The sequence below is a fragment of the Larus michahellis genome, chromosome 5 (genome assembly GCF_964199755.1).
Source record: "Larus michahellis chromosome 5, bLarMic1.1, whole genome shotgun sequence".
In the NCBI taxonomy this organism is placed as follows: domain Eukaryota; kingdom Metazoa; phylum Chordata; class Aves; order Charadriiformes; family Laridae; genus Larus; species Larus michahellis.
The window spans coordinates 60,035,760-60,051,000 of record NC_133900.1 but is presented as its reverse complement, the minus strand read 5'-3'; the positions used below and the strand labels follow the sequence as shown (position 1 = coordinate 60,051,000).

Genomic DNA, 15,241 nt, shown 5'->3' with positions numbered 1-15,241 from the left:
CTGCCCTCCACACGCTGGAAGGCGGGCGCCTGCCAGGCCGCCACAGGGGCATGCTGGTGGCCTCGGGCTGTAGGAGACAGCACAGGGAATATGAATCTCTTTTTTTATTTTTTTTTTTTATTTAAGACAGACAAGACCGTAAGACGTTCTCTCTCCCTGGGGCTGCAAAGTCCTGCAATACGCATTTACCTTGAAGTGACGCGAGCACCGGCTCCAATATTCCTGTTTCCCTCCCCCCCCCGCCCCGCTTTGCAGAGAGGAGACTCGGCTTCACCGCCCTTTCCCTGCAGGAACGGCTGGAGGGGGCAAAAAAAAGGAGACGGGCGAAGGACGAAGCCAACCGACCGGCGACAACCTCCCCCCCAGGCTCTCTCGCCGCCTCACGGCCCGCCGGCGGGGAAGGCGAGGCCGAGCCCCCTCACGTAGCGCCGTTTCCCCGCTCGAGGCAAGGGCTGATCCCCGCCGGGGCTCCGCTGGGGCGGGGCGGCCGGGCCAGGAGACCCCCACCTCAGGGGCAAGAGGGCTGCCGTGAGGAGCAGGGCATCAGCCCGCCCCAGCAGCCGGTAGCCCCCGTACCGCACCGTACCGTACGGCTCCGTCAGGGGAGGGGCGCGGAGGGCGGCGCGTCCCGTCCCGTCCCCCCAGCCGCCTCCTCCTCCTCCTCCACCTGCTGCCGCTGCGCCAGTCGCCGGCTGGGGGGAGCCGCCCGCCTCATCCCCTTTGTGCTGCCGCTGCTGCTCTAGAGCTGCCCTCAGCCAAGCGGCGGCTGCCTCAGGGCCCAGGCGCTGCGGCCGCCCCGAGTCGCCCCGCGGAGGGAGAGACGCCGCCTCGCCCCCTCCCACCCCACTCCGCCATTGCTGCGCGGGCCGCGGCGGAACGACGCCTCGCCGCCCCCCGAGGAAGGGCCGGGAGCCGCGGCGGTGAGTGGCGGGGCCGTCGCCTCGCACCGCGCCGGGAGCCGGGGCGGTGAACGGCGGGGGCGCCGCCCGCCCGCCCGGGGGGGCCGTTGTCCCCTGTGAGGGGAGGCCGGGGAAGCGCCATGGCGGGGTGCGGCGGGAGGGGGGCGCGGGGATCCCGTCGGGCACGGCCCCGCTGCCGGGGGCAGGCACTGGAGGGAGCCGGGGCTGGGCGGGCGGGCGGGGAGATGCGGCGGCGGGGCCGGGGCGGGGGCCGGTACCGGAGCCCGCCCGAGCCCGCGGGCTGAGGGGCGATGCCGCACCGGGGCCGTGAAGGGGAGGCGTCGCTCGGATCAGGCTAAGGTGGCGGGGATTTTTGGGTTGTCTTTGGGTTTTTGATGTGCCTTTTTTTTTTTTTTTTTTTTTAACTTGGACAATAAAAGCAGTGGCTTTTACTTCCCAAAACGCAACTGAGTCACAGAGACCAATGCGTAATTTTCTTTTTCCGTAAGATATTTGGGGTTCCCCGGGGGCTGGGGAGAGGTCTGGCGCATCCCGAGTTTCTGACGTTTTGCGTTTCTGTTGTGTGCGTGCCTGTGTGCGCCAGCAGAAAATCCCTCTATCCTGGAAGAATGGTGAAACTGGGGAATAATTTCAGCGAGAAGAGCACAAAGCAGCCCCTTTTGGAGGATGGATTTGACACCATCCCCCTGATCACACCCCTGGATGTCAATCAGCTCCAGTTCCCACCTCCTGATAAGGTACAGTAGGCTTTAGTTTCCACCCTGGAGAATCACACCCAAATCTCTGGCAAACAACAAAAGAATAGGTTACATGTAACGAGCAGCTTAGAAATGTCAAGAAATACAGAGTGTTTTAAGCCATGCTAGTTCCCTCTGGGTAAAAAAACCGTAACGGTTAAGCTGATGAAAATCTAGTAGTAGTGATTTGCATTAAAAAGCAGTGGGAAATGTTAGGAATAAGCATATACAGATTTCATTGCTGCTGTATGAAATATATAAAAATACAAATGCAACCTTCTCTATGCAGTATTGTCGTAGCCCTTCATATTCTGTATCTTTCTTTTTTGTATCTGGAAGGTACTGTGTGTTCTCTGTGAACGACGTGAATTTTCTCTGTCCAGAAAAAGCCCCCCCTGATGAGGGGATAAAGCACTGCTTTATGTCTCCGCAAGATGTAAGCATGCAGACTGGCCACAGAGAAAAAGAACTTCCATGTTCCTTCTGTGCTTCAGTAGGAAATAAATGCTAGCCCCAGACAACCTGAAATAACAAGATGAGAACAGGCCACCGAGTTTTCTCCTTGTCAACGTATTTGGTTCAGAACCCTCCAAATAGGTGATTCAGATGCTCCGTAACTCGAAGGGAGCAGTCCAACATGGTGCTTACAGGTTGGAAGGGAAATGTGCGTCCTGGATTCATCATTACATGTCTTGATTACTAAGGATTTAATCTTAAGTATGTAGGAAGGGGATGTGATAGTCTGTAAGTATGTTTATTCTGCTCACAATAAAGAATTTGGTTAAGTGTTACTACAGGTAAGGCATACAGTAGTAGGATACTTTTAAAGATATTTCAGTATTCTGTTTTTCAGTATCCTATTTTAGAAGGATACTTACTTGCACATTTCTCACAAATGCATCTGGCAAAAAAGCTTTGCAGTTTATGAAAAATGCAAAATTTAACTGGAAAATCATCAGTAATATCTTCATGCTGATTTTTATTTTCAGCATTGTGTCCTTCATGAGCTCAATTCTGCTTGTAGATAAACTGATAACTGTACGTTCCTCATAGCTCAAAAAAAATCATATGATCTTATCTTGGGGTAAAGAATTTTAGCTTGTGAAATTTGCCTTGGTAGGATGTTGCTTGTAGGCAATACAGATAAATTTGTGACCTCCATTTTAATTGCTATCAGCATCATTTTGTGTTGTGTGTGGTGACCAGTTGGCAGGCATAAATGCAGTAAGTCGTAACAGCTGTTAGAGAGCCTGAGGGTCTATTTTCTGCCCTTGGTTACATAGGTGTAAATCTTGTAACTGAGGTCAAAATTGCACCCTAAGGCTTTAAAACAAGTTAGGTCTTACAGCGTCTGATACGCCTGCCAACTAGTGACTGGATATAACCGATTACCAAGGACCAACATCCAAAGGAATTTGTTGCGTTACTGCACTGCTAAGCAGAAGTCTGAAGTAGGGACCTGTATGGTAATAGCTTTAACCTGAGCGGAGCTCTAGTGAACCCAGGAGGTTCTCTGCCAGCCTGATTGCTCCTGCTAGAATGGGGCGGAACTCCTCCCACCTTCATGATGTTTGCCTCTAACAAAAGCAACTGTACAACTGGGATAGAAGCTTAAATAAAGGAATACTTGATTGGCTTTTCTGCACTTTCCACTGTCTGTTTGTGTTTTAGCTTTCCTTTCCTTTCCTTTCCTTTTGCGAACATAGAGGGGGGAAAAATAAAAACGTGTATTTATTGGTCCTACTTGCTTCCCTCTGTCTGGTTAGTCATGTCAGTGTGTCTTTACTGATTGCTACAGGCTCCAAGGCAGTAGTAGAGTGACTGATGTGAAAAAAAGAAACAGTATTAAGTCAAGATTGACACACACATCAAATTCTGAAGTATGAAGACACTCATGTATAATGAATAGGAGCACATACTTCATATATCTATGCTTACAGCATTCCAGTGTGGCAGTGAAGCATAACTTCTTGAACAGTAGTGCCTACAGCGCTAAGAGTTTGATGATTTTGACAGATTCTAAATTAAAGGAATGAACTGATTTAAATTCATATTTAGGTATGTTAAACAAAAGACGACATTACATAACCAAGCAGGTAGAACTGTATGTTCAGTGTCAGCTGAATCTGATTTGAGTTGCCTGAGATTATGCAAAGTAAATGGGGGGAGGAAGGGAAGTAAAATGTTAAAAAACATTCCAGAAATCTTCAGATGTTTTACTTCTGTGGTGCTGTTGAACAATCATGAAGTTACACAGTTAAAATTGTTATCCTATTAATTTTAGCTGAAATAGGTTTAGAAACTAGCTATGTCCTGCGCGTATGTGTATAATGCTGTAAAAGTGTCTAATAAGCTTTATGGTACTGAGTCTAGGTACAGTTACACATTCTAGGTACCGTTTCAGGGAAGTGAGGAGAGGGGAACCCAAAGCTTTAATTTGAGTACCTGGCTACCTGTGAGTGTCACAGTCTTATTTTCAGAATAATGTAGTTGCTATTGATACCAGGGGCTGCTCTAAAGATAGAATCTGGTTCTGAAAATCTAAAAGCATCTAGATATTTATTCTTTGTAACAACAGAGAAAGTCGAGCAAATCTTACTAGCACTGTTGGTATGATAAACTGCAGCCTACCTGAAGAAGTGATACTTTGAAAAAGATCCTGAAAAATTGTAGATGAAAAAGATCCTGAAAAATTGTAGATGAAAAAGATCCTGAAAAATTGTAGAAGGCAAAAATGAGGCAAATAGGTTAGGTTTGTGAAAATTTTGTACAGTTAGAATGCCTAGGAGAGCACTAAAGAGATGACTGACGTAATGAATATTTTAGGAATACAGGTAAGGTGCTAAATTGCGTAGCTTGGGGCAATAGCTCATAGCAAGGAATAAACTGAAGCTAAAGAGCCCTGGGTGTTTAAAGAAACCTCATTAACACAAGGGTTTGTGTGCATCTTGCTGCTTGCAGCTGATAATTCAAAAGTTAGATGTTAAAAATAAAGAGTGCCAAGAGCTATAGTCTGTCACATAGTGAATAGCAACTAGATGGGTCATTTCACTTTTTTTAAACTCAAAATCTTGCCATCAAAGAACATGGCTACTGGCAGTATCATCATCTGCAACATTTCTGTGGGCACTCTTCAATACTCATCTCATCCTATTGGTCTCCAGTTTGAAATCCCAATAATGAGATCTCCTGAAGCAAATGGAGGTGGTTATTTTCAAATTATACAAAGCGGGAAGCTTCATGACTTGGATTTGAACTAAGTTAGGTGCTTGCCTAGTATAGCAGTGCATTACCACCACAGCTGAAAAAATTGATCGTTTGTGAAGTTGTTGCATAACAAGCCTTCTGTAGGTCTATCAGAACCACTTTGAGAGATAATTTAGTTGATGATTGCTGTGGTAGGAAAAATAACTAACAGCTTAGAGCTTCCTAAGAAGAATTGCATAAAGTGGGGGTAGAAAAACCATTGTGCTAGATGTACTTGTAAGCAGGTAAAAAAAGAGTTAATGAATAAATAAGATTCCTGTGGCCAGTTTCAGCTGACAGCTTTTTGATTATTTATTTTTTTTTTAACAGGTTGTGGTCAAAACGAAAACAGAATATGAACCGGATCGCAAGAAGGGAAAGTTCCGTACTCCTAAAATAGCTGAATTCACGATCAGCATCACTGAAGGGGTTTCAGAAAGATTTAAGGTAAGCAGTGCTATCTGAAGGTGTTAATGACTCGGTGGTACTCACAGAAGTGCTTAAAATCAATTGCTGATGGTAGTCAAAACTGGCTGTAACTAACAGAGTGGCTGTTGTGGGGGTATAGCTGGCCATGAGAAAAATAAACTCGATGTTATAATAGGTCAGTATTTATCAATTAGAAGCAAAAGCACATCTTGCAGCATTATTGCTTGTAATCCCTCAGTGGCAGATGAATTCAGAGGCACTTCTGTCAGCGTGTGGGTTTCAGAATGTGGCTGGCCAGGTTGTATGTGGGCTGCACGCAGGTAGTTCTCGTGGCACGGATAAAGCTCCTGTTAGTGTTGAAGGACAGGAACCACAGGAGTATATGTTTTCTTTTTGGCTTGTCATTTTTCACTGTGGCCAAACCATTCTCTTAAAAGCACTGTCATAGTCCATTATGTATTTTTTTTTTATAGTCAAACGTATGACTTGGCAGCTCAGGGATGTATACCAGAGCTCTTTGCTATCAGTTTTCCAGGTCCAATTGTATCTTACAGCTTGGTGACGACTGTTACTGGCAGATGGCAGTTCAGCAAGAATCTGACTCAGATTTACTCTTTAGTGTCCACACCCCTATTACTCCCTTTAGTGGTCCACAAGGAAAGCTGAGAGCTTAACTGGTGCAAGGATTGAATTACCTTTCCCCCATCCATGTCACTGGAGGGTAGGTTTTCTCATTCTGTGTAAGTAAAACAAAGCAGGAAAGTTGTCACTTCAGCTCATGCTTTCCTACCTTTTCCCTTAACAAAGGAAGACTGCAGCTTTTCAGTGCTGTTAATTTGGCATCTTACCTAAAGGTGCCAAAGCGTTTTTAAACCGTAGGTAACCACACTGCTCAGTACACAAGTACAAATACATTTGCAAAGCCTAATGTTTAGTAGGAGGGAAAAATACAGAGTTTCAATAAAGAAGTATATTCTCTTTATATTGCGCACTTCTGACCTCTGTTTGCATGATAGAAGTTTTAGGGCACACCCAAAGATTCTAGTTCTGTAATTTGAAGAATAAAACACAGGAGCTGTGCCTGACCGGTGATTCTAAAAGCTGCCCAGGCCCAAGCCTACCTCCCAAGTGTATCTGCAGCTCTCTGTGGAATTGGAGCATGCTCAACAAACAGTGAAGTGTCAAGGAGGGGTTAGATGCTTTAGGCTACACTTGCAAAAGAACTTTGCAGGGTATTGCCAGGACAAACGGTGGAGTCTTCAGCCATACAGTGAAGCATGTAGGTTCCCAGTAAGATGTGGGGGGAACCACCCCATGTAGCTAATAAGAGATGTTATGGGGTGTGGCAGGGATTTACTAAGGCGGTAATAAACCTAGTTCCAGTTTTTCTATTCCTGGATTTGGAGCAAGGGCATCCCATCCCTCAGGGAAAATGCTACATTCTGACAAAGGTTCTCTTTCTCCTCCTGGCACCATAGTACCAGTCATTGGGAGTAATCCCCATCCTCTCAGGTGAGGGTTGTGCACACTCTATTGTTGGGTAAGATGCAGATGGACAGCTCAGAACAAGGAGGACTTCTGTCTGGCTGTCTTTTGTGCATGTCCTGGTCACACTAAGGTGATCTGAAAATGCTTGCTACATTGTAGAAGAGAAAGAGGAGACAGTGTTTAGTCTGGGTACCCTGTTAGGACTTTGGTTCCAAGCAACTGAGCAGAACCTATGCCTGAGGAATTTTGCACGTATCCACTAAGTGTAGGGACTAAGGGATTTCATCGCTCAAATTGTAGTAAGGATGGGTTTTGAATATCTCAGTTGCATCTAAATGTTTTGCACATCCCTTTGTAGATCTGGGTTCTTTCTGTCTTTGTTGGGAGAGCTGAGCAAATGAGAGCTCGCTGAACAACAAATAAATAGCTTGTTGTGCTGTTGGGTCATCTTTTCTAATTTGTATAACTGAACAGTTAGAAGCCTGAGCATTTCTGCATTGCGTTTTATATACCTTTGGATGGCATACTTAAATAAAATGTCTTTTAGATACTACTTTATGATGATCACTCTGGGATTAATCTCATACTACGGGGTTGCTAGGTTTTGCTGCTAGGTAACTACTGCATCAGAGAGAGGTTTCGGTAAGATTTGGTATCTCTTGGGAATTGCAGGGTGATTCACACTGTGGCTGTAAGTCTAGGCTTTAAAAGAAGAGTGTGGGAGTTGATCAATTAGGAAAATTGTGGTTCAGTTAATTGAAAACAATAGTTTCACGCAGAACGTTCAGATCCTAAAAATGTCCCTTAATCTCTATCTAACAGTTTTACATTGAATTATGCTGCTTGCAACATTTTAAAGAGAACTGACTGGTTCTCCGTCAGGGATGATAGTCATATTCACCACTCCCAGTAGTAAATATTACATGAATAATTGATGAAATTTCATAAATATGTAGATGAAAAGTACTGATTGTGTGAGGTTTTCTCCTGGGTCCTTATTAATTGTGAACCATCATGTTAACTGCTGCTGTTGATTCTGAGAGAGCAAAAGGATATTTGTTTGAAAATTAAATATTTGCTATAATTATGAAATGCATTATTTAACTGGTGGGATATTGACTTTGGCTTGTGTTCATGAAAAAAGCTTCAGATGCTGTTTTAATGACTTTAATATTGTACATCACTGATGCATAAACTTCTCACAAGACACAGCCCAAATGTTGTGCTAAAAATAAAAGAAGTCAGTCAGTCATATTTACAAATAATTCACATGTGTATTCTAAGATGTACTTCTTAAATAAGGACAAAGCAGATTGCATTTTTGGGATTCAGCAATGCAGATCATCTAAAGCTGTTTTTGAGAAATTACACATTATAACAAATGAAGCAACTCCAGCATGTGTGTATGTCATGTAGATCATTTGGTGTTTTAGCAGCTGGGTGAATAAGAAATTATAAAATGTATTTTCTGCATTCGATCCACATTACCACAGTTATTACAACAGAGCGGGGAATGTTTACAAAGAAAACTGCAAGTATAATTTTCCTGTATGAAGCCACATTCTGAATTCAAATCAGGATCTGTCAGAAGAATGTGAAGACTTCCTGATCCTGAGAACCGTGTTGTCTTAATTTAGTTTTATGGCACTAACCGCACCAAGGAAGATATGATTTTTGAGTGAAGATTATTTTTCATTGAGAAATAGAAGTCTTGCTTTTGTTCTTTGAACAATGTAGGCTTGTGTGGGGAGTTGGTCCTTCACATCTGGAAAGCAACTTTGAACGAGGCAGATTTTTTTTTCTCCTATAAATTATTCACTGTACAGAATAATGTAACAAGGCTGGAAATGTCATTTCGAAGGAGTCTTATGAATCAGGACATAGGAGGAAGCTATTGCAGGAGAAAATTGATGGTATCAGTTACCAAAGCCAAACCTTTGCCTCCCCCTTGACAGAGCAGCGTTTTTACGAACTCCAATTGGATTTTGCAGTAGGATGTCTGTTCTGGCACCCATTGAATTGGTCTACAATTGACAGTTGTGCATAAACACAAAAATGTCTGTTGTATCGAAGCGCGAGATGTTTTTCTGTCTTTGGGGAAGCCTGAATAAAGAACATTCAGAAGTATTTTGAAAGCAAACACTTATGTTTCCCGATAAATTTCAAGCCTTTAAATAAACCCAAGCTGTGGTATGCCTTCAACAATTTGGTTCTATTCAAAGGCAATTCAGTTCTTCAGCCTTTACCCTTGACATCTCTACATACATCTAACTGCGGAGCCAAAGCCTCAAGCTTATTTCTGTGGTAAGACCATATGGTGCAAGCCACGTACTATCAAGTAGCAAGTAGTTGTTGAAATGTCTGCATGAGGTTATGGAAGAGGAATCGAGACTTCCTTTCAAAATCAGTTCTCGCAGTTCTACCTGGTCATTTTAAGACTGCAAAAACATGCAATACATATTTAAATATTCCTTTTTTGATCTCTTTAAAGGGGCATCCTTTAAAACATGTTTCTGCCTCAAGACTTTTTTACCTGTTCTTAGTAATACCAATGATGATGATTGCAGCAAAAATAATCAGACAAGGAAAATACTTTTCTCTCTGTTTCTGTGTGATTATTCTGTGTGTTGAGTAGCTCTTTCTTCCCACTTAAAAAGTTTCTGAGGTTCATGAGGTGTCAGCTGATTCCTGTATGGGATATCACTTCCTTAAGTATATTCTGTGTCTGTCACTTAGTGCTGGAAGAGTGACAGGTACTTACTGCCATGAGTAGTTCTGTTTTCTTCAGTAGGACTACTCACAGGATTAAAGTTGCACACAAGTATAAGCATTTGGCAGGTTTTGAATTTTTCTGTTGCTACTTCAAGCAAGAAAAATAAAGGAGATTCTTCTTCCAGTGTAACTGCTATTTTAAAACAATTGATGTAAGTAAAGCACTGCATGGCAACTGACATTTTTCCATTTTTTTAAATGTTTAATAATTCTCTGATACGACATTGATGATCCTCCTGCTAAATTCTTGGCTAAAAGGAAGTTTTTAAAGTCAGAGATGGAAGATGTAAGTAAAGTGGATGCCTAACAGCAGCTCCGCTGCTCTAAGTCAGGTGTCCTCTGCCATTGTATCCATTACAAATCCTTTTCTTGAAGCAGAACCAATGACTCTGGTGACACAGAAGATGTTTTGGATCTCTCCAGATACAACACTTAACACAGAGACTTTTTCCTCTTCTGTAGTAGCGTTTTCCATCCTTTCTTCTGGCCTCAGTAACGTCTTCTGGGTTTATATGGGAAGGTAACAAGGTTCTTATCTCCAGGCCACAGGGTTTCTTGAACTGCTTCCTCAGATCTCGGTAGTTAAGAAACTAATAGATGGTGCCATATGATGGAAAATGATGGGAACACTGTCATGAACAACTCTGTTAAGCCACAGCGCTAGGTGCTCAAGGCCACTGCCTTGTTAACCTGTTTTTGTCTATAGGTATCTCCCTCAGGTTTCACTAATTGACTCCCTTGCAGGCTGGTTCTGTTGTCTTGCACTGTCACTGTTAATAAGCACTGGGTCTGTAGCTTCTTTTCAGTTACTGTCTTTCATGAATCTGCTTTTTTTGCTGCTACTCCCAGTCATCTCCAGGTAAGCGTCCAGGCCTCTCTTCCTCTTCGACATCTCTGTTTGAGAAGGACAGTCTTTTGATTTCTCCTGCTTTTTCTGTACAGTCTACCCCAAAACTATCATCCTCTTTGAGCACAAATGTTTGATGGCAATGTTCTGGTGAAGGAGTTTAATACATAGATACCAGTCATACAGCTAAACATGACATGTGGTGTTAGAAATACTCTTCTGACATGAGGCACCTGGTTGTCCTTTGAGTCATTGGGCATATTCTATGTGTATGTATATTCCTGTAGCAAGTATGGGAAATTGTGCCAGGTTGTTCTATATAACTTGGGTTGTTCCGTATGATTTGTATTAATTGTAAATGAATACGAGTCAAATGTTGCATGTATAGATGTGACTGTTCCTTTTTTTCTTTCATGTTGCCTTTTACTTCAAACTGATAACTTCTTAACCCTTAAGTGCATTGTTTCGGACATGTTTTCATGTATAGTTCTAGGGACAGGCCCAGGTAATAGCAAACAAGAATATAGTTTTGGAAAAGCAGGAATGTTAGGGCAAGTGGAAAGCTGATTTCAGTGTTCTCTAACACGCTGGTAGAGGGCATTGTGCAGCTGGAGACGTGAAATTTTCGTGGAGAGGGGTGAAATGGAGGTCATGGCCATTTGCAGGGAAGTCAATGTGGTGTTTTACGAATTTTAGTCTGTGAGATATAGCCAGACGCAATCTATTGTAATTACAGTCTGCCTGCCTAAAATTCTCTTGTAGTTTAAATTGGGTAGCAATAATCTCAATTTCCTGTCCTAAATGGTTGTACAGAGTTGCTGTATTTCATCCCAGAGGGTTTTGCATTTCGCTGGTGCGCAAAGCATAGATTGGTTATAAATCTTTTCATACGGAAGTTGCTCTATTAATGTATGTCTTCACTCTTTTTGTTTGGTGCTAGCACCAGGTCTGTGCCTAGCACTTCAGAGACAAATCAGAAATGAAAGCTGTGTTCCCAGGAGTCTGCAATTGAAATAGATAATGCATAGGTGTAGAGCAGAGATGAGATGTGACCAAGTGCTAGTGATTGAGCAGTGAAAATTACTGCATGTCTTGTTAGTTCCACTTTAGTTTCACTTCTCGTGATTATAGGAACGCTCCTAGGTGGGACTGTATGCTGAAAGGTGCATGATGGAAGGAAAAGCACGAAGCAAAGCAGGTGCAAAGCAGCACAGTAAGAGTAGGTTAATGAAAGAATTTCAGGGAAGAGGAGAAGGCATGACGAGAAGAGTGGAGGTGAAAACAGAGGGAAAACAGGTGGCACACAGGCTGTAGCGGGACAGCAGGATACAGGCAAAATGGAAGGAGATAAAGCTAAGAGGAGCAAAAGGGGCAGACTTGTGCATGCCTTGAAACATGGCTTGTAATTTGTTCAGAAAGGGACAGGAGCCGGGAAAGGGTGTGAAGACAACCTGGCACAGTTGGTGCAATTAATGAATTTTGCCATAATACTCTGGCTTGATTAAAAAGGGAGCACAATAAATGTTAGCAAAGTGAGGAAGGAGGAGAATGCAGTAGCTGGGCTGAGAAAATAGAGCTTTCAGTGTTTTGCAGGTGTAGCAAAGTAGGGTGGACTGACTGGGAAGATCTAGCAGATCTTGATGGTAAAGCCTTATCACGAGCTGTTTGCACGTTGGTGTAGCTGTCAGATCTGGTGAGTTTCTCGTTTGTTCGGCTAAATGCTTACAGAGACTGAAGACAGTTTTTTTTTGCTGTGGGTACACTTAGTTCATTCATTAGTCATCTCTCATTTCGATTACTGTAATGGCTTCTGGCTAGACATTGTCCTTCTGCTCTTCACTTACAATCTATTAAAAAATCTGCAACATACATAATATCTTGTCATCTTTTCTTTTCACTTAGTTTTGCTGCCAGATCCCCTTAAAACCAACTTTAAAGGACACTCTCAATATGAAAACAAAACTACACTTTGAGGTCCTAGTTAAAAGAAACGGTTGTTTGTGCTATCTTGTAGTTGTTTCATAAAAAGTATTTTAAAAGCCCATCACTGGTGTGGTGTGACAGGCACCTTGGAGTTCTGCAGGATGTACGTGGCAGTGAGTGATCATAGTAATTCAAAAGACTTCTGCTCCCACTGTGTGGGGTCCTGCACTCAGCCAGCTGGCTACCCACAAGGAGAAGAAATTCAAGATTTCCCTCTAGAAGAGAGGGAGCGGTGCTTGCGCATGAATTGTATCCTCTCCTACCTTCAAGAGAGGAAGAGGGCAAGTTGCTGCTAGTGCCTTGGTAGGAAGAAGAGAATAACTTTCCTTTGGTTTGTAGTGAGTATGCAAAGTTGCTCTGGAAGAAAGCAATAAAATGACAGCATTGGTAGCACTTGTGGTCTAAAGAGCAGCTTGTCGCCTTCCCTCTCCCCATGCTTTTATTTCTGAAAGGCCTCTGGGAGGAGAGGGCTCTAAGGTGAAGCAGAGAGGTAGGGTCGCACTGCGTTACTGGCAGGGGAGGGAAGCTGACTGTCTCAGGTTAGAAGTGATCTGACAGCCGTGGACCGTTGGTGGTAGGTGATTATGAGAGTGAAGAAAATGGTTATTAGAAGAAAGTGAAGGATTTTCCATTTATAAGGGAGAAGTGGATTGGATTAACAGGTGATTGGTATCACCTTGGAATCCAGCGATGTATTTCTTTCCACCTGTGATGTTTGAATGTGCAACCGTCCTTTATGTAAATAGAAGTTACTGGTATCCTGAAGGATGGTAAGGGAAGGGAGCATCTCTTCTGAAAGGAAGGAGACAAGCTTACTTGATTAGGGATTTGCAAATGGAGTATGGTTGCAAATTATTGGATATAATGAGAAAAATTTTACATGTTAATACCAAAATTAGTAACATTAGGAAATATAGTAAGTGAGAGAGGAAGATTCCATGAGAGTTATGAATGAAGAGCCCTGAGAGCCCTTCCCAGTGGCTTACTGTGTGTCAGTGGAAGAACTGTGCTGGGCGTGACTTGTACAAGCAGTGAGAACTTCCAGCTCCACGTACATCGATGAGACAAGTAAATGTTCCACATCTCAGCAAATCAGCCCCGAGGCTGTGACTCTGCAACTTGCCAGGCTCCACGAATCCACACAACACTGGGTTTTTGACCTCTTTCACAAAACATAATTACTTTCCAAAACAGTTTCAGAGCCTTGGAGAGAGTGATTCTGCAGTGATTGTGGAAACACAAATATTTTTCTATTGTAAAATATTTGGCCTCAACTACAAAATAGCTTGTTAGCTTTACAGAGTGTTCCTGAGGCCTCATCTGTATGTCAGAATGGTTATGAATGGGAAATAATGTTGTAATTCTACTATTCCTTGCTAGTAGGATGTCCAGGGAATATGGTTAAAATGCTTTGAAATTTGAGAATCTTTTTCAAAGCATTTTAAACTGTTTATGCCTGTCTGTGGAGGAGACAAACGTGAGCTGATTTGACCTGTACCATAGCAATTGTTCTGCTTGGTCTCCGTGTCCCGTGGCACAGACTTGTGCTCCTGGAGAGAGAAGCCTTTCTGGAAGGCAGTGTGGAATATATCTTGTAGGGCATGGGGAGCCTCAGCAATAATCCCATTTGGATTTTATCTTTTCTGTCCCCTCTTGCTAGTCTCTGTTTTCTGTTTCTTCTCTAAGGGAAAGAGCAGTGACTGTCAGAGCAAAAGGCACAGGATAACATACGCTTTGAGTCAGTGGGAAGTGAATGACCCAAAACCTGCAACTTGGGCCAGGCCATGTGTATTGTAGAGCTGCTGGGCTGGGTGAGGAGTGCTCCCTTCTTTCTGGTTCCTCATCTTCTCATGCTGCCCAGCAGCAGCTGGAGCTCAGTAGGGGAAGAAGTCCTTGTGCCCATGGGCAGACAGGGCTGCAGACCTGCGCTGGTGCCCAGGCATGGTTAGGGCTCCTTGGCCTGGTGGGGCAGGTGGACCGTGGGCATCCGCATACGGGTACAGTGTGACACAGGCAGTATGTGGGACTTAGAGACACCAGCAAGGGGTTGGGGAGGTGGGACATGGAGGCCCAAGTGGGAACAGCAAGCTTAGGGGAGAAAGGTGCCTGGAGTGCAAGGAGAATTTTGGGAGGAGAATAGAGAATGAGACTCGTCACAGTTGTGGGGAGGGGAAAACACTGGAAGATGGGATGCAAGGTTTAGGCCAAACCAGGGTGCGTGAAGATGGTTGGGTGGTGAGTGGGATGGCTGAGGAAACACGGGAAAGGGCCCCAAACAACAGTAGAAGAAAAAAAGGAGAGGTCTGATTAAAAACACATGAGAAGGGCTGGGCTAGGGCATGGCTTGGCCAGGAAAGGGGGGGAGATTATGTTCATTACTAATCTGGGCCACAGAGAATGACCAGGAAGGAAAATGTGTGTTATCTCTTTGGCTTAATGGAGGACATACTGAGACGTGGGACATGTGAGCAGAAAGTAGGAGGTTGGCAAGACAGAGTGATCTATCCGTGTTAACCTTTGTGTATGCAAACGAGTAACAAACTTGGGGGAAGACTAATTGGATTTGAAAATTGATGTCAGTGTGATATTTTTGGAGGGTAATTAAGACTGTGATTTTTTGGTTTTTTTTTGCAATCCAGTGACTGTTCTGACAAAATGAAGATGTTGCTATTAACCAGAAAGGTCCTTGTCGTGGTTTAGCCTCAGATGGCAACAAAGAACCACGTGCCGCTCGCACGTGCCTTCCTAACACAGGAAGGATCGTAAGAAAAGGCAAGACTCTTGGGTTGGGACAAAGGCAGTTTAACAGAACAGCAAAG

General features: G+C 43.7%; 1 protein-coding gene across 2 annotated transcripts in view; it reads left to right on the top strand.

Annotated features, from left to right (window-relative positions):
* The first annotated feature begins 246 nt into the window (after window positions 1-246).
* NSG1 (neuronal vesicle trafficking associated 1) overlaps window positions 247-15,241 on the top strand; it is a 30,830-nt gene continuing 15,835 nt past the window's right edge. Inside the window, exons 1-3 of one of the 2 annotated variants that reach the window (XM_074587592.1) lie at window positions 247-920; window positions 1,507-1,657; window positions 5,234-5,350. In XM_074587592.1, the coding sequence (XP_074443693.1) occupies window positions 1,529-1,657; window positions 5,234-5,350 (246 nt within the window). In that variant the 5' untranslated portion in view covers window positions 247-920; window positions 1,507-1,528. Of the gene's footprint in view, window positions 921-1,503; window positions 1,658-5,233; window positions 5,351-15,241 lie in introns of both variants that reach the window. The other variant, XM_074587593.1, reaches the window with a different exon arrangement.